This window comes from Pan troglodytes, chromosome 16 (assembly GCF_028858775.2).
Source record: "Pan troglodytes isolate AG18354 chromosome 16, NHGRI_mPanTro3-v2.0_pri, whole genome shotgun sequence".
In the NCBI taxonomy this organism is placed as follows: Eukaryota; Metazoa; Chordata; class Mammalia; order Primates; family Hominidae; genus Pan; species Pan troglodytes.
In genome coordinates, this window is record NC_072414.2 from 55,474,591 (window position 1) to 55,498,722 (window position 24,132).

At 46.3% G+C, this 24,132-nt stretch overlaps 1 protein-coding gene and 1 long non-coding RNA gene across 5 annotated transcripts in view; one reads left to right on the forward strand and one right to left on the reverse strand.

The window, feature by feature from the left end:
- The first annotated feature begins 19,989 nt into the window (after nt 1-19,989).
- Nucleotides 19,990-24,132, forward strand: part of USP3 (ubiquitin specific peptidase 3) — an 88,612-nt gene continuing 84,469 nt past the window's right edge. Inside the window, exon 1 of one of the 4 annotated variants that reach the window (XM_016928337.4) lies at nt 19,990-20,369. In XM_016928337.4, coding sequence (XP_016783826.1) covers nt 20,279-20,369 — 91 coding nt within the window. In that variant the 5' untranslated portion in view covers nt 19,990-20,278. The remainder of the gene's footprint in view (nt 20,370-24,132) is intronic. The other 3 variants (XM_063795117.1, XM_016928336.4, XM_016928339.4) reach the window with 3 other exon arrangements.
- LOC104002339 (uncharacterized) overlaps nt 23,394-24,132 on the reverse strand; it is a 94,631-nt gene continuing 93,892 nt past the window's right edge. The window contains exon 6 of the long non-coding RNA XR_001710004.3: nt 23,394-23,650. This is a non-coding gene — a long non-coding RNA (uncharacterized LOC104002339). The remainder of the gene's footprint in view (nt 23,651-24,132) is intronic.

Here is a 24,132-nt window from a genome sequence, read left to right on the forward strand (position 1 = left end):
CAGCTACTCAGGAGGCTGAGGTAGGAGAATTGCATGAACCTGGGAGGCGGAGGTTGCCCTGAGCCAAGACCACACCATTGCACTGCAGCCTGGGCAACGAGAGCGAAACTCCATCTCAAAAAAAAAAAAAAAAAAAAAGAGGGAAATATACTCAAGTTTCTATCGAGGTCATCACTGATAAGACTGAAAGCCCTGTGCATTAGTATCCTAGCAGCTGCTAACCTTGTGTGAGGAAGACACTGCATACCTAGAGAGAGTCCCTCAGGGTTGCAAGTTCCTGCTTTTGATAGTTTTGTAAATATATGACCTGTGAGAAATATAAGAAAATAAATAAGTTGAACATAAAGTCATAGTTTCAAACTTTGATGTTTTCATTCAGCCAAAAATCAACAGAACTAATGGTTAAAATCAGACATTTAATGTGTATTTGCCTTATCAACCAAAAATATTATTCAGGAAGCCTTGGTTTAAAAAATCAATTTTTTGATATTTCCTCCTGAATCAACATCTAGTTTCTCAGACATGAAGGGACTCCACCCTTCCTTTCCTGTGTTCTAACTTCCAAGAGTTACCTGTGTCAAATTTAGTAGTATTTATATTGATGACCCCATAAAATTGAATGCTGACTTCTGGTTAACAAAGCATTGTAGACTGAGAAATAGACAGATAAACCAACAGGAAAAAAATTCAGAAATAGACCCAAAATATATGAATTAATACTTTAAAGCTGGCATTTCAAATCAAAGGAGAAAAAAAGGGCTGTTCATTAAATAGTATTGAGACAACAGGCTACACATCATTTTCCATTTGCGAAAACCATTTAAATTATATTGCTACCTCACTCCTTATTCCAAAATCAATCCCAGATGAATAGAAACCTAAATGTCAAACATGAAACCATAAAAGTAAAGGGGATGGCACAGTGGCTCACACCTGTAATCCCAATACTTTGGGAGGCCAAGGCGGGAGAATAGCCCGAGCCCAGGAGTTCGAGACCAACCCAGGCAACTTAGTGAGACCTCTTCTCCACTAAAAAAATAAATTAATTAACCGGGTGTGGTGCTGTGTCCTGTAGTCCCAGCTACTTAGGAGGCTAAGGCGGGAGAATCTTGGCCCCAGGAGAGGCTGCAGTGAGCTGTGGTCACACCACTGCACTCTAGCCTGTGCAACAGACCAAGACCCTGTCTCAAAAAAATAAAAAATAAAAAAGGTACAAGAAGAAAATATAGTTGAATATGTTTATAATCTTGGAATGAAGAAGCTCTGTCTAAGCATGCCATGTAATACAGAAACCATAAAGGCAAACACTGATAAATTTGAGTATATAAAACTTTAGCCAGGCGTGGTGGCTCATGCCTGTAATCCCAGCACTTTGGGAGGCCGAGGCGGGTGGATTACCTGAGGTCAGGAGTTTGAGACCAGCCTGGCTAACATGGCAGAACCCCATCTCTACTAAAAATACAAAAACCTAGCCGGGTGTGGTGGCAGGCGCCTGTAATCCTAGCCCCTTGGGAGGCTGAGTCAGGAGAATTGCTTGAACCCAGGATAGGGAGGTTGCAGTGGACTGAGATCGTGCCATTGCACTCCAGCCTGGGTGACAAGAGCAAAACTCAGTCTCAAACAACAACAACAACAACAAAAAAAAAACTTTAAAATTTTCTGAAGAATAAACCTATAAACAAACAAAGACAAAAAACAAACTAATAAAAATCATTACAGTCCAGGTGCGTGGCTGACACCTATAATCCCAGCACTCTGGGAGGCCGAGGCGGGTGGATCACCTGAGGTCGGGAGTTTGAGACCAGCCTGACCAACATGGAGAAACCCCGTCTCTACTAAAAATACAAAATTAGCCAGGCATGGTGGTGCATGCCTGTAATCCCAGCTACTCCGGAGGCTGAGGCAGGAGAATCGCTTGAACCCGGGAGGCAGAGGTTGTGGTGAGCTGAGATCACGCCATTGCACTCCAGCCTGGGCAACAAGAGCAAAACTCCATCTCAAAATAATAATCATCATCATCATTTCTGGAAAGATAGAGAAGAGTACTATTTGTTTTACTGTGGTAAAATACACATAACATAAAATGTATTATTTTAACTATTTTAAGGTGTATGATACAGTACATTCATAATGTCATGCAACCACCACCAGCATCCAGTTTCAGAACATTTCATCACCCAACAGGAGACTCATTGCTCATTAGCACTTCCTATTCCTTCCTACCTCTGGCCCAGCAACTACTCATGTGCTTTCTGTCTCTTCGGATTTGCCTATTCAAGATATTTCATACAAATGAAATGATATAATATGTGGCCTTTTATGTCTGACTTTTTTCAGTTAGCATAATGCTTTCAAGGTCCATCCATATTGTAGAACGTATCAGTACTTCTTTCCCTTTTATGGCTGAATAATATTCCATTGTATAGAGAAACCACATTTTGTTTATTCGTCAGTTGATGACATTTGGGTTGTTTCTGCCTTCTGGGTATCATGGAAAGTGCTGCTGTGAACATTTGTATACAAGTTTTTGTTTGAACACCTGTTTTTCAATTCTTTTGGGTATATCCCCAGGAGTGGAACTGCTGGGTCATATGATAATTACTGAAAACCTCTTAGTGATTTTTGGATATTGTGCCACATGTATATATTACCTAACAAAAATTGATTATTTTAATAAAAATAACCAAGTAGAGACAAATATATTGTTTTATAATCACAGTTTGGCATCCCTGCAAAATCAGCATTGGATCAATCAGTAGTCTCACAGGACCTAAAAGAAACTGAGGTGTAGGAAGTAAACATGTAATCCCATTTTTAAATATGACTCACAGAAACAGTAGGTCTTCAGGCTACAAATACTCCCCGTCATTAAATGTTTCAGCAGCATTGCCCTGGTGAATGTGGGAAGGGCTGAATATTTTCTAGATCCATGTTTTTTTAAAAGGTAAAGCAGCAACTGAAGTTGAATTCAAACCTGTGATTATGTTGACTTGGTCTGACAATTGCATGGACTCTCACTGGGAGCCCGGGCTCCCGCAGCACCACCTGTGTCCCCTAGGGGGCGAGCTGGGGAGAGACCGGAGTCCCTAGGAGAGCTCTGCGCGGAAGGCCCGAGAGAATTGGTCCCGCACAGCTTTTACAAAGGCAAGAAGAGGATCACCGAAAAGGGATCACAGTGGGGAAAAAGGCAAGAAGAGGAAACACTGTGACAAAGAACCCAGCGCTGGGACACTTGGGAAACGTATTTTCTCAAGCACTTTATTTTATTATTTTATTATTATTATTTTTGAGATGGAGTCTCGATCTGTCGCCCAGGCTGGAGTGCAGTGGTGCGATATCGGCTCACTGCCACCTCTGCCTCCCAGGTTCAAGCGATTTTCCTGCCTCGGCCTCCCAAGTAGCTGGGATTACAGGTGCCCGCCACCATGCCTGGCTAATTTTTCTATTTTTAGTAGAGGTGGGGTTTTGCCATGTTGGCCAGGCTGGTCTCAAACTCCTGACCTCAAGTGATCCGCCTGCCTTGGCCTCCCAAAGTGCTGGGATTGCAGGTGTGAGCCATTCAAGCACTTTATTTTTATAAACAAGGAGACCGAGACCCAGAGTAGCTGCTGATGGTCACAAAGGCTGTAAGCATGAAGTCTGGAAACCTCTGCTGTTGTGCAATGCGCAATGTGGGAAGAGAGGCTTTCCACCTCTGATGGGGCTGTGTTTGAGTCCCTCCTCCCTCCCTTTCCACCTCCCTCCCCACTACCACCACTTACTTAAATGTGTGACTCAGGGTCACTAACTTAACCTTTCCCAGCCTGTTTCATTATCCGTATAGTGGGTCTAATAGCATCTTCATCAGGCTGATGCAAGGAAATGATACCATGTATGCACAGGACCTCCCTTATGCTTGGCATACAGTAGATTCTCAATAAACATTTGTTGTGTGAATGAATATTCTCTCCTCTAGCCCTCTCAAAGGCAATCGTTCTGCTGCCCAACACATTTTTATTGATGACATTTCAGGCAGTGTCCTTATGAGCTCTCCATATCTAGAAGGCTGGGAAGGGAAGGAAAGGAGAGTTTGGGGTGTTTGTGCCGTTCCTGTTGTGGTGAAAAGCTCCTTTGTGAAGCCTGTGCAGCACCAGCCCCACTTGGAGCTCCCAGGTCCTGGTCTTCTCTGCCAGCAAAGTGGCATACCTGGGTTATGGATCCAGGGGTCTTCTGAGGCCAACAGAGCCACACACACCCCATCCAGTTCCCGCCTCCCTTCCCCGAGCATCTGACAGAGGCCAGTTTGGCTGTTTCAAGTAATACCAATCACAGTGTTTTGTGAGAATTGTTGGTCATGCCCAGCTACACAATCCTCATGCATATTGTCAGACACGTCAGAGTGTGGTAAACTTTATTTCATTGCATTATAAAGTTCAGGTCATGGTTTCTCAGTCTTCATCATTTACACTTTACATGGCACAAGACTCTTAAAATATTAGGTTGTAAATTGTAATTCTCACAATTCCTTTTTTGGGAGGAAGGAAGGTGTGGATGGGACTAAAATATACTTTATTCATTATTAAAAATGTTGCTATAGTACACAAAATGGGAAAAATATAGAAAAGAAAGAAAAAGGCCAGGTACAGTGGCTCATGCCTGTAATCCCAGCACTTTGGGAGGCTGAGGCAGGTGGATCACTTGAGGTCAGGAGTTCAAGACCAGCCTGGCCAACATGGCAAAATCCCATCTCTACTAAAAATAGAAAAATTAGATGGGCGTGGTGGCATGCGCCTGGAATCCCAGCTACTAGGGAGGTTGAGGTGTGCTTGAGCCCAGGAGGCAGAGGTTGCAGTGAGCCAAGATTGCACTACTGCACTCCAGCCTGGGTGACAGCGAGACACTGTCAAAAAAAAAAAAAAGAAAGAAAGAAAGAGAAGGGAAGGAAGGAAGGAAGAGAAAAGAAAAGGAAATAACAAAAGATTTCCCAGAACTCCACCATTCAACTGCTGTTGGTATTTCTTTTTACAACTTTTTTTAAAGACAGGGTCTTGCTCTGTTGGCCAGGCTGGGGTGCAGTGGCACAATCACAGCTCACTGCAGCCTTAAACTCCTAAGCTGAAGTGATCCTCCTCGCCTCAGCTTCCTGAGTAGTTGGGATTACGGACACACTACCATGTCCGGCTTACTGTTGGTATTTATTAGTGGATTTTAGAAACATTTTAAAATGCACTTTTTACAAAGTTGTGATAATAACATTTACTATTTTAAAAATAGGTTTCCTCAGTGCTTAAAAATGATATTCATTCATTCAACATTTCCTCAATGCTTACTATGTGCCTAGCACTGGGGTACAATGATGAATGAGATAAACTGGACTTGGTGGCTCACACCTGTAATCCCAGCACTTTGGGAGGCTAAGGCAGGAGGATCACTTGAGGCTAGGTGTTCAAGGCCAGCCTGGGCAACATGGAGAGACCACATCTCTAAAAAATAATCGTAATAAAAATAAAAAATAAAAACAAAGAAAAATGAGACAGGGTCCTTTCCAGGGTGATGTGCCTTCTCTTGTCACCACAATTGCAGCTTGTTTATGCATTTGCTAAATGGTTGCTAGGGCTTGGATATTTGTCCCCTCCAAAACTTATGTTGAAGTTCAACCCCCAATGTAGCAATATTCAGAGTTGGGGCCTTTAAGAGGTGATTGGGTCATGAGAGCTCTGCCCTCATAAATGGATAAATCCATTCATGGATTCATGGGTTGATGGACTAATGGGTTGCTACAGGAATGGGACTAGCAGCTTCATAAGATGAGGATGAGAGAACTGAGCTAACACACTCAGTCCCCTCACCTTGCGGTGCTCTGCACCACCTGGGGACTCTTCAGAGAGTCCCCACCAGCAAAAAGGCCCTCACCAGATGTGGACTTTACAGCCTCCAGAACTGTAAGAAATAAATTTCTTTATAAATTACCCAATCTGTGGTATATGTTACAGCAACAGAAAATGACCTAAGACAATGGTGCTACTGAGTAGGGGGAAGCCCTCAAAAAAAAGGGGAACTCTGGATGGGTGTGGTGGCTCACATTTGTAATCCTAGCACTTTGGGAGGCCAAGGCGGGAGGATGGCTTGAGCCCAGGAGATACTGACCTCCTGGGCAACATAGTGAGACCCCACCTATACCAAAATAGAAAAAAAAAAATAGCCTGGCATGGTGGCGCAGGCCTGTAGTCCCATCTATTGGGGAGGCTGAAATGGGAGAATCGCTTGAGCCCAGGAGTTCAAGGTTACAATGAGCTATGATAATCCCCCTGCAGATTAAAGGCAGAGTAGGGAAGCATGCCTGGTGAGGACAAGGAACAGCAGGGAGACTAGTGTGGCCAGAGAAACACAGGTGCTTGCTGAGTGATTGAAGTACCCCAGCATGTGGTGCAAACACTTTAGTTTGGTCCCCAGAGTGCCACAGTAGCTCTCAAATTGTGTCTCCCACTGACTCCTTTCTCCCAGGTTTTTAAAAAATATCATCTGTGCACATGTTATCGTCCCGAAATTGCTGATGGATTTTTCAAGATCTCATTCTTCCCGCTGTCCTCCTTTAACTCTGCTTTCCATTTAACTGGGTGTCTGCCCATGACTGAGTTTTCCTCTTCCCGAGTCACTTGCAATGGGTCTCTGCACCCTTCTTGGTGTGATTTCTCCAGTGCCGACAACTAAACCTGGTACAGAGTAAGTGTTCCGTTAAAGAGCTCTTGACTGAGTGAATGAATTTCCCCTGAGAGTTTCATCAATCCTTTCTACATCCCCATTCTCTGAGCCTTTCCATTGGTCATACCCATGCCAGCTTTACTTACTTCTGCCTTTTTTTTTTTTTTAAACTCATGTGAGTTACCATCATCAGTTTTTCACTCTGTCTGTTCCTTTTCCTGGATGGGTGCTGGGTGCCACCTCTCAGTGGCATTCTCATTGCACACCAGTGTCCTTTGATCCTAAAGAGGCTACAGATCTTTTAGGGAAGGAGGAAGAGAATGCCTGCCTACCTGCCTAGCACTCAAAAGAGCAGATCCATCAAGTCAAAACTCTCACACCTCACCTTGGACATTTCCAACTCCACCCCAGGAGTCTATCAGAGAGGAAATCTAAACACTGTTTGCACCAGTCCTCCCTCTGCCCACCCCTCCCCACACCACAGGATGAGAAGCTACTGTCAGGCAAGGAGTAAGTTGTGGCTTCAATGTGAGATTGAGCAAGTAGGACTCACACTTTCTAGTCAAATCCAGATTTGTCCTTTTCAGCTTTGTTGTGACACCTGCATCATATCACAGCAAAATTTCTTTACGGGACTGTCATAGAGAAACAGGACAAAAACCCTGGACTGGGGTGAGATTTGGGTTTTCATCTTGGCTTGGGCTCTTTACGTCTCAGTTTCCTCATTTGTAAAAGGGTGGGTTGGACTAGATGGTCTCCAAAAGTCATTCACGTGCCAAGAGCCTAGCCCAGGATCTTGTCTCCAAGGGAAAGGCTGCCACACAGGACTCAAATCGTCCACAGCAACTGCTCCATCCCTAGCATCAATCCCCCCACCCCTCCCCCAATCCCACACCACCACCCCATCACAGGAACCTAGACGGTGGACAGGCCAGTGGGGATGGTGTGCAGAAGTGCACCGACTTATTCAAGGGAGCTTGGCCCTGAGAAAAGCTGGTGGTCTGCCAACATTCTCAGAGGCCGAAATATATCAAAACACCCATTTAAGAATGTATGCTGAGAACCACAGTGGCCAGACAGAGGGAGGATACTGCTCTGCTCCCACCCACCCTTCCCTCCCCACTATACCTCACCCTCCACGGCCCCTGTCCAGGACTGCTGCTCCTGGAATCCAAGGAAAAGGATTCAATGTGTGTCTCAATGACAGGAGGGGCTCCCTGGCTTTCTAGAGTCCTGCCCTCCTCGCCTCTGTTCCCCTCAACCTCAGTGCCAGAGACACAATGGCCAAGTTCCTTTGAAAATTCCCTTTCTCCATGCTCCAGATTGCCTTTTCTGTCCTCCAATTATTCAGGCTCACATTAAAAAGTATGAAGATGGCTTTGGGGAGGGACTCTGGTAGGTGTTAATCTTTAGTGTAAGGAGATTAAAGGAGCTGGTTTCCTAGGCAGTGTCTGATTTCTTTAGTTGGGAAGAGAGAGGCCCCGCCTTTTATAAGGGCCTGGGGCTGCCAGCGTTGTGCCCTTGATTTCTTTAGAATCCATTCAGACTTAACCATCCTTTCTGTAGCCAGGCCCAGACTGCATCGAGGTCATCTTTGTCTTTCAACATGAATATTCTAGTACCTTTCTCCCCAGTACCCACTCCAGAGGATCCAGGGCAAAAGTAAATCTCCGAAAGTGTTTGTAGGATGAAGCTGGTGACTCATGCCTAGTTTATGAGTGGTAAGTGTTACATTACATGTTCTGCACACTATCTCATTTATCCCTCACCACTCTATGGGGTAGGCACTATTTTAACCCCCGTTTTATAGGTTTTGGACCTAAGAGGTTTGGAGCGGGTAAGTCACTTTTCCAAGGTCACACATTAGGAGGTGTGCTATCCATTGCTAAAGCCAAGGCTCGCTCTGTCCATCGAGCCACTGTACCAAGTGCCAAACATTTATTAGGAACCTATTCCAGGTGCAGAACCCTGGGTGTGGCCAGCAGATGATCAGTATGCACATGAATGAAGAATGGGTAGCTCTTCAATTCCAGGAGCACAATTTCTAACCTGGGAGGTGGTGTGAACATGAAGAACTCTACTCCAAAGCAGCCTGAAATAAGTGCTATCTCAGAGGTAAAAGGGGAGTCCCATAGGAACGTGGCTGAGGAGGGATATCAATACATACTCAGAGAGAGACAGAGAGAGAGAAACAGAGAGAGAGAGAAGCAGAGAGAGAGCGACAGAGAGAAAGAAGGGAGGAAGAGAGTAGGGAAGGAGGGAAGGAAAGGAGAGAGAACATGAATGAGATAAGTGCTGGGAAGCAGAAATGGGCTTTGTGCTAGGCCCTGGAAGATGGGTCAACTTCCCCAGGCTGGAGAGAAACAGGCAGAGGAAACAGCTCGAGCCAGGAGCCAGGGTGACAGCATTCAGGATCTGCTCCACAGTCAGGCCTGGGTTGGGGTGTGGAGAGAGGCAAGCCTCGCAGGTCAGTCAGGATCAAATGCAGGAGAGTCCAGATGCCAGGGAAAGGTCTGGACTTGCTTCTGGGGGCAGTAAGGAGCTGCTGAAAGCTGCTTATAGATAAAGCATGACAGGCAGGAAGAGATGATGTGAGCTTGCAGAGAAAACTGGTGATGGGAGGCAGAGATGAGGTCTTCACATGGTTCATCTCTTCTTTGGCCAAGGTCCACTGCCAGGCTGGACACTTCAGGGGGCAGGAAGAGGAGGGATGGTCCCAGCGTTGGGAGTGCTCTGAGCATAGGCCGAGCCTAAGGCCCCTCCAAGGCCTGTGGAGGGGCTCAGAAGGGCGAGTGGCCTAATTCTGAGGGGCAAGGAAAGACCTAAAGGAAACACTGAGGGTCTTAGAGTAGGAGGGGTAGTGAGCACGCATAGGGGAAATTGGAAGGAAATGAACCATTCTGGGACATGGGGAGGAAGAACCTTCAATTCAGCCAAAGGAAAATAAGTGTCCTTACCCCTTGCCCATTCAGGCTCGTTACTTACCTTGAAACTCTTTTAAAGAAATGCAGAAAAAAACCTTTTTTTCCAAGTGCAGTAAAAACTCAATGAACTTGAGAAACCAACTGCCTGGAACATTCAAGTCACTGGGATATTTTTTTTTTTTTTTGAGACGACATCTTGCTGTTGCCCAGGCTGGAGTGCCTCAAAATCCTGGGCTCCAGAGGTTCTCGTGCTTCAGCCTCCCAAGTAACTGGGACTACAAACATGCATCACCACGCCCAGCTAATTTTTAAAAATTTTTTGTAGAGACAGGAACTCACTATGTTGCCCAGGCTCATCTCAAATTCTTGGGCTCAAGTAATCCTCCTGCCCTGACCTCCCAAAATGCTGGGGTTACAGACGTAAGCCACAGCGCCTGGCCCTGCGATTGTTTTTTGATTCAATCTTCGAAGTAGAATAGGTAAATGACCACAGACAAGTTAGTATCAGGATGTTAATCACAAAAAGACCTACTATGGGTGACCACAGAGTCAGCAACATAAGCAGAAGGTGACTCAACCCAGGACCCATTTGAGGGGGGTGGAGGAGGCAACCCTGACTAAAAGTTTGCTCCACCCTTTTAATGTTTTTGTAGGCCCTAAGTCCTGAAGACCTTATGGAATCCTCCTCTAATATATAATTAAACATTTTAAAATAAAAATAGGCTGGTGCAGTGGCACACACCTGTAATCCCAGCACTTTGGGAAGCCAGGGCAGGGGGATCACTTGAGTCCAGGAGTTTGTGACCATCCTGGGTAAAATAGCAAAAAAAAGTATTTTTGTTTTAAAAACTGGGCAGGTGTAGTAGCATACATCTGTAGTCCCAGCTACTCGGGAGGTTGAGGCAGGAGGACTGCTTGAGCCCAGGAGTTGAAGGTTACAGCGAGCTATGATTGTGCTATGCTACAATTAAATCACATTCTCTGATTGCAAAATTCTTAACTTCAATAGAGTTCTTTCTCTTTCTCTCACCTGCTTTGCTAATTCCCTAACCAGCACTGCCCTCACTAGCCTGTGACCATATCCAACAGCCCATTATGAGAAAGACATTTCTTTGGATTTGAAAATGTCTGCATTTCTAAGAATTCCTGATTGAAAGGAAGAGGATGCTAACAGTTCAAGGCAGCAGAGTAGAGGTAGGAAGAGCTGGGCTTGGGAGGTAAACAGCCTGCCTAAAGAACTAAAGAACTAAAGCAAGTTCTTCAGTCTCTCTATGGCTCAGTTTCCTCATATGTAAAATGGGGAGGAAGAAAAGAATAATATCCCTCTTGCAGTGTTGTCCTGAGGATGACATGAGTCCACACACAGCCAGAAAGCATTCAGAAGAGTGCCTGGCACATAGTGAATCTCCTAAGTGTTGCTGTTATCACTTTCACCTACATCACAATGCAGCGGATGCTCATTCTCCCCAACATAGTTAAGTAGTATGAGGCTCTGAAAAGCTAAGTAACTTGTTTTCAGACACACAGCTAGGAAGTAGTAGGATTAGCTGGAGTGAAAACTCAAGTTAGTTTGACTCTAAAGACCCACTTTCTCCCTCCCATTATCCTGCAAATTTCCCTGATTGGGGAATAACATTAGGCTTTAAATTTTTAAAAATATTACTTACCTTGTGATAACCAATGGTACAAAATTCAAAAAGAACAATATGGTGTATAGTGAAAAAGTAATTTTCCCCCTCTCTCTCTTCTCCCAGCCTCCCCACCCCCAGGCCAACAGCTGTTCCCAGTTCCTTGCAGAGCCAGCTTTAGAGTAAGCTTTTCACTGCTAAGGCACATTTATTTTCCAGATTAATGTAATTCCCTGAGTGCCTCATCTGTACCAGGCACTCTATCCTGGTGCTACCGCTGCCTTCAGAGGGCTCCTGGGCATGAGTCTGGAGGTTACTGATGGAGGGAACTACTATATTGACTGCTGCATTTGGTGCTTTTCCCTCTGCAGCCATCTTTTCCCCTAGTAAAATCAGCTTGCATGGTTTGCACACTGGAAAAAGGCCAGTTCAGTGCCCCAAAACCTCTTCTGTAGCTTGCTTTGCACAGAACCTGGCAAGCAAGGAGCATTATGGTGTCAGGAGCTGACCAGAGGACTCTGTGATGCTGGATCTGGGATCAGCTTCCTCCTCTACGAAACTCCCAACCCTTCCAGTTCTGTAATTGCTCTGCCCCAGGGGCTCTTAGGAAGCATAATTTTCCATGAAGCCTTGCTGCTTCTGGGCTCCATTTCTAGCCAGAAGACCCCAGCTGTCCCACAGGTAACTGAGAAAGGCCAAAGAGCTCTAAGCCCCTTTCCTTACTTTCTCACCGTTGTTCTTTGGACAGTAGTAATGTTAAATATAAATATATTTTCCCCTGCTATTGCTGCCAGAAAATATTTATAATGGGGTCAGCACAGAGCTTTCTCAATGACTTAATTATAAAATATGCTTATAACCTGTGGTGTGATTACATAAATGCACAAAAGCAACTTCAGAACGTGGTGCTGATCATAACATAGAAATCCTTGCTCTCTCTTTCCAAACATTAAGTATCTGGCTGAGGGATATAAAGTAGGGATGTCACCATTTTGGAAGCAGCTAATGTTATTCCCATTTCAGAGATGGAGGCTCAGAAGAGGTCAGGCTGCTGGCCCAAGATCAGTGGTAGAAGCAGGACTCCAGCCTGCTTGATATTTGACTCAAAGCCCCACTTTTTTCCAATGCATCAAGCACCTCATGGAAAGGTCTGGGACTATGAAAATCTATGTTCTGGATGTTTGGGAAATTCATTTTCTGGTCAGCTGAATATTCTGGATAGAAGAATGGACACTGCAGATTAGGGTTAGGAAGGAAGAGGGGAAGACAGAGGTGGAGGTTCCCTAAGCCTTGGATTCTTCTTCCCATCACAATTCACTTCTTAAAGTCTATGAGTCTCTCCTTCTCAGTGGGTTGTAAACTCCTCTGGGACATAGTCTGGGAGAGATCTGGTAACGATAAGGTATGCGTGAAGCTGAGAGTCACATCTCCATTCTAACCCCTGTCTATTTGTTTCTAGCTAGGTAGGCACTGTGGTTTTTATTTGCATTTCTCAGATGACTAATACAGTAAATTTTTTTTTTTTTTTTTTTTTTTTAAGACAGAGGCTCGCTCTGTCGCCCAGGCTGGAGTGCAGCAGTACGATCACAGCTCACTGCAGCCTCGACCTCCTGGGCTCAAGCGATCCTCCCACCTCAGCCTCCCAAGTAGCTGGGACTACAGGCGTGCACCACCACACCTGACGAATTTTTGTATTTTTTGTAGAGATGGGTTTTGCCATGTTGCCCAGGCTATGAACATCTTATAGATTTTTAGTAATTGTTAGTTTGTTTCTTTACTCTGTCTCCCCTTTCTTTCTGTATCTTTGCCCCCTTATCCCCTCTCCCAGGACCTGAAAAAATGCAACCCTGAAAGATGCCAGGGTCCTGGGATCCAGAATCCTCTACTCACAGTTCTCTGTGACAACCCTTTAGCAGCCCTTCATCATCTTACCTTGCCAGCCTCATCTCTCAGCCTTCCATCCCCTTGTACATGACTCTCCAGCCAGACTATCAGTTTCAATCCTCTCTGAGCCCCTTTGAGCTTTTGTAGATACTGTTCCGTGTGCCTGGGACACTATGCACCCTTCCCCACTCCTTCCCCATACTTTACCTTCCTAATGCCTAGGTCTCCGTCAAGTCTCAGGTCATATGCTACTTCCTCCAGGAAGCCTTGCTTGATGCTTCCCCCACCCCTACTCACCAGCCTGGGTTAGTTGCCCCTTGTTTGTGGCTAAGAAACATCCTGTACTTCCCCTTCTAGCACTTATCACACTGTGTTGCAATTGCCTGTTTGCTAGTCTGTTTCTCTTATACCTTGCCTCATCCCTTTGAGGCTTAATCTGTGCGTTGCACACTCTTCTATCTCAAAGCCTAGTGCAACAGTGATATTTGTTGAATGAATGATCTAGCTCAGATCTCTCTAAAATGACAAAAATCTAACCTTCTGCGCCACCTCCCACATCAATCCTCCTCTTTGCCAAGGTCTCAAGAAAACAGACATTTATGGAAGGTCTACTGTGTGCCAAGCACCAGGCCAGGCCCTTTACTGGTGATGTCATTTTCACAATTAAAAGGCTTAAAGCTCCGAGTCTAGACAGCCCTTTGACTGAAACTCAGAGGTTCTGATGTCTAATCAGGCAACTAATGAGCAAGGGGAAATAAGTGATACCACAACATTTTCCATCTTGGTAGTGGCAAAGAGATGTCAACAGAATGGAAGACCCGTGTAGCACTGAGCTGCTGAATCTTCAGTGCCTGGCACGTGGTAGGAGCACAGACAAGATGTGCGGAATAAATGAATGTTCGAAGACAGAACACAAAAAGGGCAGACTACAAGCCTAGAAGACCTGTTTCATTCTAGGCCTGGCCTAATGTATTTCTCCTATTTCCTTCATGTGTTATTGATAAACAAAACTGGACACTGAAGTATTTTTGTCATGGGCAGCTGTTCACAGCCCTAGCCAAGGCTTTCCTTTTTTTTTTTTTTTTTTTTTTTTGAGATGGAGTCTCACTCTGTCACCCACGCGGGGGTGCAGTGGCGCGATCTCGGCTCACTGCAACCTCCACCTCTTGGGTTCAAGTTGTTCTGCTGCCTCAGCCTCCCGAGTAGCTAGGATTACAGGCGCACGCCACCACACTCAGCTAATTTTTGTATTTTTATTAGAGACAGGGTTTCACCATGTTGGCCAGGATGGTCTCCGTCTCCTGACTTTGTGATCTGCCCGTCTCGGCCTCCCAAAGTGCTGAGATTACAGGCGTGAGCCACTGCGCCCAGCCCCAGCCAAGGCTTTCTTGTGATTTTTGCTCAGACAGCATTGGCTAAAATGGCCACACCTAGCTACAAGGGAAGCCGAGAAATTTCGAGTTGTGAAACCAAGAGGAAAAGAAAGCAGATTTGGTGTAAACAGCAGTCTCTTCCACAGCATACAAAGCAGTCTTGCCTCTGCTGGTGTCACTGGATGACTGTGAACTATCACTGGATTGCTGGATTCTCTCTCTGGAAACGCCCTCAATGGTCATTTAGTTCAACCCCCTGATTTTACAGATGGAAAGAAAGATTGGGGCCCAGAGAGAAGTGACTTATCTACTATCAAAGAGTTGTTTGGGGCCGGGCAAGGTGGCTCACGCTTGTAATCCCAGCAACTCAGGAGGCTGAGGCTGGAGCCACTGCAGACCTGGGCAACATAGTGAGACCCTCTCTCTACAAATTTTTTTTTTTAATTAGCCAGGTGTGGTGGCACATGTCTGTGGTTCCAGCTTCTTGGGAGGCTGAGGCAGGAGGATAGCTTGAGCCCAGGAGTTCAAGGCTGCAGTGAGCTGTGATCCTGCTCCAGCCAGGACGAAAGAGACCGTGTCTCAAAATAAATAAATAAATAAATAAATAAATAAAAGTTGTTTGGTGCTAGAGCCACACTGTTTTGCTTAATCTGTCAGTGCTTTATCTGCAAAGTGGGTCTTTAAACACGAAAACCCCCTCATCTCCTTCATAAAAGGAGATTTCAATGATAAAGAGGAAAGCGTTAAAAGCAGTATAAGTCAATATGTTGATGATGCGGTAATTACAACAATGGCACCGAACATAAATCTTTCTTCAGTTACTCAGAGGCTTGTCTGTGTCCTGTGGTCACTAAGTGACTCCATTATTCGGAACTTTGGCTTCTCCTGTGTAATACTGCAAAATCATTGACATGACCATGTACATGAGGGGTGAAACTTTACCTCTTTTGATAAAAGACCAGTTACTGATTGTGTAAATTTGTGCAATTATTTAACATTCTTTGAACTTTAGTTCTCTCGCCAGTAAAATGGAGATGATAATATCCACCTCCAAGGTTTTTTGTTTTTGTTTTTGTTTTTGCATTGGTAGGGGGGAAGGATTAAAGAAGAAATAAAAACCATAGTATTTATTGGGTCCCAACAAGTTGCCACAGTATCAGACACCTAGTTGGGACCCAATAACATGTAAGTTTCTGTTCTCAAATAGTTGAGGTCCTTTCTCTGAATACTTAGGGGACCATATCATATAATTATTGCTGTAATCACTTTAAAAAGGAGCACTTCCAACAACATTCAGTGGACAAATTTTTTAAGATCTGCTATTGCTGAACTAGGTGCTGAAAATCCTCAGATGAAAAAAAAAAACAAAACACCTATTCCCAAGACAGACTGAAATGTGAACAGAAAATAACAGCACCATGTGAGAAGTGTGCTTGGGTGAGTGACGGAGGGCTTCCCGGAAGAGGCTATGTGCTTCATGGGGAAGGAGTAGGAGCAGACCAAGTAGAAGGGGACAAGACAGGGGAGGACACAGAGGTATGAGGAAGCACAATTTCTATGAGGGGACTATTTGAAATACTTCTGTAACGGTTAAAAAAAAAAGTTATAATAAAAGGGAGGGGCCAGGTACCTGTGAGAGCAGTGGGTTTTGGATTTTATCCAAAAGGTGGGGAACCACTGAAGAATTCCAGCAGGGAGATGATGTGAAAGGGGTAAACGGGAAGTAGTGGGGAGAATGACACCACCAGTATTCCTGAGTGGGGAAGTGAGAGCTGGGTGGTTGGAGCCCACACCCACCCCTCTCCATTTATTTAGTCATTCAACAAATAGTTACTGAGGGCCTGCCACCTACCAGGCTGTATTCCAGGGGCTGGAAATCAGGCAACCAACAGCACTGGCAAGATCTTTGTTCTCATGGAGACTGACAATAGATAAGCAAGTAAACATGCAAGGAAATATTAGATAGGTGCCACTAGGAAAATTAAACCAGGCAACAGAAGAGTCTCTGAGCGGCAGCGGCCCATTCCCTGCCCCCAACACTTACCAAGCCTCCTCTTGATATAATTTTGGTTTCCCAAGGAGGCGTTGCTCCTAGAACAATCTCTATGGTAAATATTAATAATTAAGGCATCTCTCGGAGTGTTTCCAATGAGCCTTCCCTGGGTGAGGATAGTCAGAGCTAGTTTTCCCCAGGGCCTGGTCTGCCTTGTAATTGTTGGTTAAGGACCATCAATTCTGCCAAAAGTCCTAAGTTTAAGGTTTTAGGAAAATCGCGGCAACTTTGAGACCTTTCCTGAAGTGGTTCTCCTGCAATATATGACCTTGCCCTCCCCTCACTACCGACCCCACTTCCATGTATATACACAATTATCCTTTAGGAGAGAAACATTTGATAGTACGGTTGCAATTTTGCATTCCTCCCCTTTGAAAAATGCAAACTTTTAGAACAGGCCCGCCGCTTCGGGCAGGTTTTGCCGGGGAAACCACCCTCCCTCCCCGCCCCCGGATGTCCAGAGGGCTGGGTGGGGAATCCCGGGAGCAGCGCACTCAAGAGCACGGGAGCTGGAGGCTGGAGGCTGGCTCGTCACCATCAGGGCTCCCTGGGATGTAAGTCAGAGCTCCTCAGTGCCAGAGGGATGCGGGCCAAGAATAAAAACGCGAATGTTGTATTAAACGCAGCTGAAGAAACGAGGGACTGAAAAGGCAGATTTCCCAGTGTGCCTCATGGTCTTCCCCCATTTGACTCATTTACTCACTGCGGGTTTCTTTTTCTCCACTCTTTTCTTATTATGGAAACTTTCAAAGACACAGGAAAGTTCACTATTTTAGGGAAATCTAGCAAACACCCCAGGAGGGCCTCTCTGATTTTGCCCAACTTCTCTGGACTGCCTGATAGAGCTTGCCCTCTGGGGACTATCACAATCGGGACTAAATTAGGGCCCCTGCTCCCAAGGGTTTTTATTCTAGCTGGGGAGAGAAGTCACTAATAGAAACTTTTTTTTCCCTTAAAATAGCTTACACCTTACAAAGCACTTTCACATTCCTGATCCCGTTAAAATCATAAAGCTAGAACTGAAAGGAAATTTAGAGATCATCTCTAGGGGTCAAATATTGGCAAATATTGGGCCACTTGCTAAGCTCTTGCCCATGGTAGACATGGCTAACATACCGCACACTCACTCGTTCATGTATTCACTTACTTATCAGACATCCTCCATGTTCTACATTGCATGTTAGAAATAAAGCAGAAAACCAGACAGACTTGTTTGCTACCTTATGGACAAACAAGAGGAAGAGAGACATTAAACAAATAATTACATGCATGAAGAGTGTTTTTAGGCCGGGCGCAGTGACTCATGCCTGTAATCCTAGCACTTTGGGAGGCCTAGGGGGGAGGATCTCTTGAGCCCAGGATTTCGAGACCAGCCTGGGCAATATAGGAGACACTGTTTTTTTGTTTTTGTTTTTGTTTTTGTTTTTGTTTTTTTTTTAAGTGTTTTTAAAAGCCGGTGTTGGGGCAGACAAGGACATCACACACTGGGAGGTACCCTGCGGGTGGGAAAGGGTCGGGAAAGACTCCCTCAGGAAGTGATGTTTAAACTGAAGTCTAGGGGATTAGGAAACGGAGTCTCTGAGAGGGTGAAGAAATATTACATACCAGTATGAAGCATGGCCTGAGTGAGGTCATGCTCCAGGGCCGAACAAGGGGTTATGGATGCTAAGTGGGGGTGGGTGTCCAGAGGAAACAGAAGGTTGGTGGAGCAAGGCCTTAAAGACAAATAGGTTGACATGGAGAGATGGGTGGAAGAACTTGAGCCAAGGGCAGATATTATTGTTTCTCCTCCTCCCGCTTCCCAGGGAAGCAGCTCTCATCTAGTGTCAGTAAAAACAAATACAAAGTTATAATTTATTGGCCACCTAGTATGTGGTGGCAATTTTCATGAATTCTCACATGTTCCTTGCGAGACAAGTATTCTTCTTCCAGTTTTACAGATCTAGAAAAGGCTTGGAACGGCTAGAGACACTTGCTAAGCCTGGCCGTCAAGTAGGCAGCAGAGCTAAGATTTGAAAGCATGCCGGCCTGCCTTCCTAGGCAGACGCACTTTCCACAACGCATCACTGCCATAAAAATCCCAGGCCGAGGCTTGCTCTAACAGCAATCAAATACCACTTGGAAAAGGACAGATCTTTGAGGACCCAGAAATACTTCTGGGGAAAGGATGAGCAGAGGTGCCCCCGGTGGGTGGATACCATTAGGCAGAGGTCTATGCGGAAGAGGCCGACTTGTGGCGTGGGAGGTAGGGAGGAGTAAGAAGTGATTGACGGGGCGTCCCTGGCTGCTCTAGGACTGCATTGCGGGGAGGTGCCCGGCTCTAACCACTGCCCGGCCCGGTTAATCATTTCCTGACCTTCCTTCCTCCTCTCGCTCTGGCCGCAGGATTGCCACATCAGTCTTCCCCCTCCCCCTGCTCGCCTTCTGGCCCCGAGGCTCCTTCGCCGGGTTTTACAAGGAGCCCCAACTTGGAAGCAATATTTGTAATAGCCCCGGACGTCCTCAAGTGCCCAAGTGAGATCGCAGGCTCGATCCAGGGTATGCCGGCCCAAGCGGCCCCTTGAGGCTTGCCCTCTTCTCTAATCCCTTACTAAAAAGAGGTCAGAGGGTCAGGGATCCAATCTCCATACAGATTAACAAGTTACAGACTCGGTTTCCCCCTGCGGTAAAAAGGGGATGGTAACAGCTGGTAGGGTGTTGCGAGGCTTAAATGCGGTATGGGAAGTGCCTGGCTGGGAGACCTTAGGTATCTAACAAATGCTAGATCCCTTCCCTTCTTATCGCCTGGTAATGGGGAGTTTAGCTTGCCCAGCAATCCCAGGCTACGTTTATCTCACTTGAACTTCCTGGCTTGAAAGTCCTACGATGTGCTGGAGGTAACGCAGATGGTGAGTCACAGTGACAGGATTTGAACGCGGGTTCATGGGCGCCCCTGCGGGCCCACCCACGCAGCATCTAGGTGGCTGGCTAACGCCACGTGTTCAGAACCTAGAAAGGGCTACGGATCGCACCTGCCGCAAGGAGCCTAACGCTAAGTCGGGACTGCCCTGGCACCCATGAAACCCGCTGCCCGCCTCCCCCGGGGCCAGGCCCTTGGCCTCCCCAGCTTGTTTCTTCGTGTATAAAATGAGGGCCACAGTGCCTGTCTGCCCGAGAGGTTTTAATGTTCTTCTTTACACTTTGCGGAGCGGCCGGATTTTTACCACGAAGCCACCGAGTAGTCTGCACCACGTAGGTTCAGTATCCTCCGCCCACCGCAGGAAACGCCGCGGACGGCCCGGGGTGCCCTGCTCGGTGCCCCACCCTTCCCGGGGCCGGGGAAGCGGCGTGACTAGGAAAGTCACTTCGGAACACAGCCGGACTCTGCGCCACCAGCTGGAGCTCGCCGGGACCCCACCCCGCGGGCTGGGCGGGGGCGGACCCGGGGGCGGGGCTTGCTTGGGGGCGGGGCGGGGAGGGGCCGGCCTGGAAAGGCGGAAGCCTCCAGTCTAGGGGTGGCTGCAGAACCCGGATCTCGGAGTTACACGTTCTACGGAGCGGGGCGCCGGGAGACGGCGGGCGAGAAAACCCGGCGTCCGGAAGCCCGTGCTTTCTTTGACGCAAGGGCTCGAGACGCAGCCGCCGTCGGCCGAGCGCCCGGCTAGAAGCGACACCAGACGGAGCCTCCGGAGTTCCTCCGCCCCCACCTCGCCGGGTCCTGGAGCCGCAGTCCTCCCAGCTGCCCTCGTCGTGGCCATGGAGTGTCCACACCTGAGCTCCAGCGTCTGCATTGCTCCGGACTCAGCCAAGTTCCCCAACGGCTCCCCGTCGTCCTGGTGCTGCAGCGGTGAGTGCGGCCACGGGCCGGCCCCGCCGCGCACCCGAGGCCGCGGCTCTGCCGGGCCTGCCGTCTAGGGGCCGCAGGCGGCCGGCGCGCGGACTCCGGGAGGGGCGAGGGCGAGCCGGGCCCGGCGGGCTGGGGAGGGTACGCGATGAGGCGGGCGCTTGCGGGAGCGGCGGCGGCTCCTTTGTTTCCCGAGGCCCGACGGCCGGGCCAGCGAAGGAGAGGGCCGCGAGGGGCGGGAGTCCGCGGAGGCCTCGAGCGCGTGGGGGCAGCGGCGGGCGGGGACCCTGGCCAGCTGCGTGCGCCCTTGCCCCGCCCTGCCGTGGCCGGGGGTTGTGCCCATCCGTGTTGCGGGGTCGCCTGTGGGGCGGGTGTCCGGCCCCCGAGGGGCGGCCGCACGTGTGGCGGGGCCCGCGCCGCGCTTCTCCGCGGACAGGGCGGGAAGAGCGCCGCTCTCCGGGCGCAGCTTTGTCTGGGCTGCGGGGCGCGCGGGGCTCCTCTCCTCCGCCGAACCCGGCCCGGGTTTCCTTTCCCTTCTCCGCAGGCTCGGGCACCTCGAAACCCCGAGAGGCGCTCGGAGCTCGGGCGGCGGAGGTCGGGGTCTTTCATCCGTCAGGGATGGTGAAGTTTGAAAACAGGCTGCGGGCTGAGAAGCTCGGAGGCTGAGCCAACAGCTGCTTTGGAGGGGACTGCTCGAGTTTGTTTTTCAGACCTTTTGGGTTGTCCGAAAATGCGTTGGGATTCCCAGTTCCTGTGTTGTGAAACACTTATTAGATTTATATAAGGCTTTTGAGTAGCTTAAGCGTTTTAACTCCTCCTGCTGGCCCCCTTGGAAGCCCCAGTGCCCTCTCATTGTCTGCTCTAAGCGACTTCTTAGGATCGCACCGGCCACACGGCTTTGATTACTTCCTGGTAGGGCCCTGGTGCCACCGCTAGTCTTTGTTTATTAGCTTTGAGATGGTCACTGGTATCTTGGGTTATATTAATAGCGTACAATTCGAATTGTGCACTTCAGAAATCCTAAGTTCATTTGAAGAAATATAGAAAAACGGCAATGGTATGATTTAGCTGTGACATGTCTCATTGTGGGCCGGAGCTGGGAAGATAGTTTAGAGAATGCCTTAGCACTTTTGACAGCTTACTACTTAAATAGTGATTATGTCCTTGGAAACAACATCGGTAGGTCCACAAAGAAAAATATACTCTGGGATAAGGAATAGAAATAACCGCGGTTTCCTGGCGCGCTCAGACGTCTGATGCTTTGCTTGCCTTTGTAAAGTCAGGTATCTTTTTCTGCATGAAGCCTTTGAAAATTAACGGTTAATTGGTTTCACAGAGCAGTATTGCAGTTCTTTTGTGAGGATGCAGAAACTTGTGTAAATTAGCTTTTACCTGTAAATCTGTCGGGATGTTGAGTATAGAACAACAAATAAGGTGTATGGCACTGCTTTACAAATTGGTTGGTGGTGGTACATTAGCTATAACTGTAGCCATTGCTGTGGTGCTATAATTGTAACTTAATTTTTTTCCCAAAATAAATTTGAAGAAAAAAAAAAGACCAAAGTAAACACTAGGAGAAGCCTACCTCACAGGGAATGGTGGGATTACTCTTGCTCATCTGTAGTAAACTACAGAAAGACAACATGGACAATTAGCACACTTCTGGCATTTTCTAGGTAAAATCACATCAAACTTAAAAATGGCTTCACTGGGCACATACATCTAAAAAATGGAAAAGAACTGTGCAAGTGGCAGATGCCCTCTTGTGAGTCAGTCTTGCCTGTGTCAGTCAGGGAGTCCACTTGACTGTGAAAAAGAGATGCAGGAAATTGAGCATCTCTTGAGGAACTTAATAAGTTAAAATGGAGCATAACGAGATGTGCTGATAACAAGAATAAACTAGTATGTGGGGTGATTTCTGTTCAAGGGGTAGGATGACATCTTTGCATCTTGCAACAAAGTGTGTCTGACATATAGCTTTGCAAGCCTGGGTCTAGTCACTTGCTTGGATTTGTAGAACCAATAAAGCGAGTTTCGCAACTTTGTGTGAGTCCACACTCTGAATTGAACCCATTTTATGTAGGCCTCCCGTCTTAACCCGTTGGCATCCATTTGTTGATATAATCTAGCGTTATTGTATTAAGCTTGATCTTGTTCTTGCGTGCCTGTCGTTTCAGTGATTAAATGATTAATCTGTGAGTCCTTAACTAACTCATTATCTCGGAGTGTTACATAGTCGTATTTTTTTTCTCCCACACTCTTGATTTTATTTTATTTTTGTTTTTTTCATAGGGGACCAAAAGGGTAGCCGATGTGTTGACTAATACTGTGACTGGGTATTGAATCTGATTATGTTCTTATTAAGGAGGGGAAAATCCCTGTTTTGGCACTGGGACAATAAAAGTAATGCCCTTGCCTTATTTTCTTTGCGAGTTTGCAATTATACCACGGTAAGACAGCCAAGCAAATTGCAAAATGCCACAACATTCTAGGTTCTACCAGTTAGCAGTACCTAATTGGACAAATAGTTCTATTTTCTTTGAGTATCAGTTTCCTTATATAATCTGTAAAGAAAAGGGTAATACTTTGCATTTACTTCACAGGTTGCTGTTAGGATGAACAAGGTAATTTTTTGTGAAAACTTTGAGAAACTTGTATACACTGTTCAAGTAATAGGTGGTATTAGAGGTCAGAACATCTTTATAAAGAGGACTCTGAATAATTAAATATCCAAAGCCCATTAAATGGGGACTAGAACAGACTGGCTTTATGCTGAATGATGCTTTACAGGGAGATACAGAACTCAACAAGATTACAAGAAGTAAGAAGTAATTATACTTCAGAATTAACATGAGCTTCTTATCCATGGAAGGCACTGTGTGTTGGGTTATATAATTGTGTATGACAGTGGTTCTTACACTTTTTGATCTTAGGACCCCTTTACACTCTTAAAAATTGTTGAGCACCTGAAGAGCCTTCGTGTAGCTTATATCTGTTGATGATGTTTATTAGAAATTAAAACTGAGAAAAACTTAAAATATGTATTTATTAATATGCTTACAAATAATGATAGACCCACTACCCATAACATAAATTGACAGTTTATGTAAAATGTTTTTCAAAACAAAAATTTAGTGGGAAGAATGGCATTATTTTACATTTTTGTAACTCTTTGTTCAGCTTTATAGAAGACAGCTGGATTCTTACATTGCTTCTGCATTCAGTCTCTTGAGATGTCACATGCAGCCTCAGGAACACCCCACTGCATGCTTGTGAGAGAATGACTGTAAACAAAAGTAACATCTTAAATATCATGTATGAAAATTGTTTTGACCTTCTGGACCCCCTGAATGGGTCCTGGAAACTTTCAGGGGTCCAGGACCACACTTTGAGAACCCACTTGTGTAAGCTATAGTTAACAGTTAAGGATACCTGCTCATATCAAAATAACTTTAAAAAATTAGAGAAATCCTTAAGGCTACCAACGTTTATGTTTCTGTAGAGACCTGAGGTTTTTGAAATGTATTAGCTGGGAAATAGAGCATGGGGTCTAGTAGTCCTTTGCTGCCAAAAAAGTTAACAGTCTAATCTAGCTGGGGGAGAGACAGGAAGCTAACTAGTTAGAAGATACATCCATGTGGTTTAAGGTAAATGTTGAAAATAGCTATCTCCTAATAACGTAAAGGCTGATTTATGTCTAATTGTTGCTTAAGGGATTCTAGTTTTAAATGAAAAAGTTTTAAATAAAAGGGCATTCTCTCAAGCT